This window comes from Anarhichas minor, unplaced genomic scaffold, assembly GCF_050575085.1.
Source record: "Anarhichas minor isolate MPS153535 unplaced genomic scaffold, ASM5057508v1 ptg000021l, whole genome shotgun sequence".
Taxonomy (NCBI): domain Eukaryota; kingdom Metazoa; phylum Chordata; class Actinopteri; order Perciformes; family Anarhichadidae; genus Anarhichas; species Anarhichas minor.
In genome coordinates this window covers 9,425,638-9,427,963 of record NW_027466467.1, presented here as the reverse complement: position 1 = coordinate 9,427,963, position 2,326 = coordinate 9,425,638, and the positions used below count along the sequence as shown (strand labels likewise).

The following is a 2,326-nucleotide window of genomic DNA, read 5'->3' as shown; positions in this document are numbered from 1 at the left end:
GAGGTCAAGAGAAGTGGATAAACTTCAAGGTCCTCAGAAGGGGGTCTGTTTGGAGGCTCTGGCCCACCTGCCAAGGTGTGACAGTGAGCTCAGTGCCAGGATGCCTCTTCATTTAGTATTTAGTGTCGCCTCACCTGTCCGAAGGGCCCCCCTCGCTCGGGGCCCTCAGAAAGTAGTCTAAACCCCCTTGTGTCCCACTGCGCGTGCCCCTCGTCCTTCCGTCCCTGTCAAGCAAGGTGGTACATGCTGTATCCGACGTGAGCGGCGTACAGTCCCATGGGGGAAACCGGCAGCGAGTGCCTCTGGAACGGGTGCGACCCATATGACGCGGGGACGTGCGCACCGAGAGGAAAGGAAATCCCGAAAGCTGGAGGCAGCATAGGTTTAGCTGCCATTTTCAGTTTTTCAAGTTCTGCCTCCTGCAGCCGCTTGGCTTTGGCTCTTCTGTTCTGAAACCAGATTTTGACCTGGGTCTCCGTCAAGTTGAGGGAACTGGAGAACTCTGCGCGCTCGGCGATAGAAAGGTACTGCTTCTGGCGGAACTTCCTCTCCAGGGCCAGCAGCTGGGACGTCGTGAAAGGGGTCCGGGGCTTTCTGTTCGTCTTGTGTTTTCGCAGAGGACAGGCAGGAGGACTCAACCTTCCTGTAGGCGAACAAAACACTTTAATTTAAAACACTGGTTTGCAATGCAGTGCGAAATCCAAACAAGACAAATACACGGAATAAAGTGATCATATTATAAAAGCACGTCGACTAAGAAATAAATCACATTAAAGTCCAAACTGGAGTATAACATTGCACAGATTTTGTAAGTTTAAATAACTTTTATTTCTGACACCAAACTTACGTGGAGGTGTTGGAGAAAAACGAGGACTCTGTAGCCATGAAGTCCTCTCGTTACTGTCCGGGCTCTCGGGTTTAATCAACACGTCGTCTGGCATGTTCATGATGTCGCCCACTGAAAACGGGGAGCTCATGGATAAAACAGGAACTGAGGTATCCAGACTACCGAAAGAACCCATCCTTACGCCTTTTACCAGCGCATGGGACGTCCCGGGAACGGACGGGGCACCCGGGGATACCGCCTCTCTGCTGGGTTTCCTGTCAGCCATCAGTGCCTCGACGCTGAACGGCAAAATCGCAACTTTGGGCTTCACGGGCTCCTCTGCGGGGCTCAGACTGGTCTGCATCTCGCCTCTGCTGACGAGAACCGAGCGGGGAGGAAGGTCTTCAGTTTTCAAACCAGCGGTCAAAGCTGACATGGCGATCGATGGGGCCATACAGGTCCGACCGGCACGGGTGAGGTGACGAGTTGGCTCTCGTGAGTACAGCAGAGAGGGTTACGCAGTTATTGCGGTGCGCCCTAAGGTGACGGTATCCTCATGTTTATGTGACCGAATTGGAGTGCAGGGCTATAATAAGGCAGGCTTGGGGAGAGAGTCAGCCAATCAGGACCGAGATGGGCTGGTCCTGGACAAAAAAAAAAAATCAGAGTGGGGAAGTTAACAAGTTACTTCTTTTTTTTTTAAACAAGCAACTTCAAATAAACATAAACACAACAAACTCCATGTTTCATCAAGACTAAATCCAACAAAAATGATGTTAGTAGGACTGTATCCTACAACCCCACCAAGTTATTGACGTTATAATAGCACCTAAAGGCATGTGCATTATTTATTATTACTCATCATGTGTATTCCATCTTTGATAACTTCTCCGTCCCAAACATTTTGACCTGCTTTATTCACATCCACCCGATGTGATGATTGGTTTTGGCCATGTGCTAAAACTGCTGTAGAGAGTCTTAAATGTTGCACAACAGTTTACTGCTCCCCCTTTATGTGATGAACCTCTTGCAGCGCGCTGTTTATGGATGGCTGCGGGGCTCTAATCAGATTGAAACACACAGGCCTTCGCAGTCATTTAGGGATAATTATCGGGCTTGGGGGAGGGATCACCAGGATTTTCCCCCTTTGACTACATCCATTAAAGTCAAAAATTATGTGGAGTCGGGGGCAAGGGGGTGGAGGCAGCGTGGAGCCAAGGAGAGATTTAACCCAGGACTGTCATTGATTTACCTTGCTGTACCTTCTCATTATCTGCAGCCAGGGTCTTTTTTATTGCCATTATAGCTTGCAGGGAATATAGCTACCACATGGATCTATATATCTCATATAGCATTGAGAAGTACTGCGTAAAGTTTGAGGTCATGTTAAAAAATGTTGCAGCTTACAATTTGAAATTTACAAATCTTAGAGTAAAGACATGGAAATAGATCACCTTTATTTTGTGTGCTGCCTAGTCAGTTCTTGGGAAAGCGTCTGCG

The 2,326-nt window shown here is 48.5% G+C and overlaps 1 protein-coding gene across 1 annotated transcript; it reads right to left on the bottom strand.

Annotated features, from left to right (window-relative positions):
• Positions 1–227: 227 nt before the first annotated feature.
• On the bottom strand, positions 228–1,478 carry msx1a (muscle segment homeobox 1a). The gene is made up of 2 exons (XM_076096299.1): positions 848–1,478; positions 228–643 (listed from the first exon to the last, which is right to left on the bottom strand). Exons 1-2 carry the CDS (start codon positions 1,278–1,280, stop codon positions 228–230), a joined length of 849 nt encoding a protein of 282 aa, XP_075952414.1. The 5' UTR covers positions 1,281–1,478.
• Between the last annotated feature and the right edge of the window lie 848 nt (positions 1,479–2,326).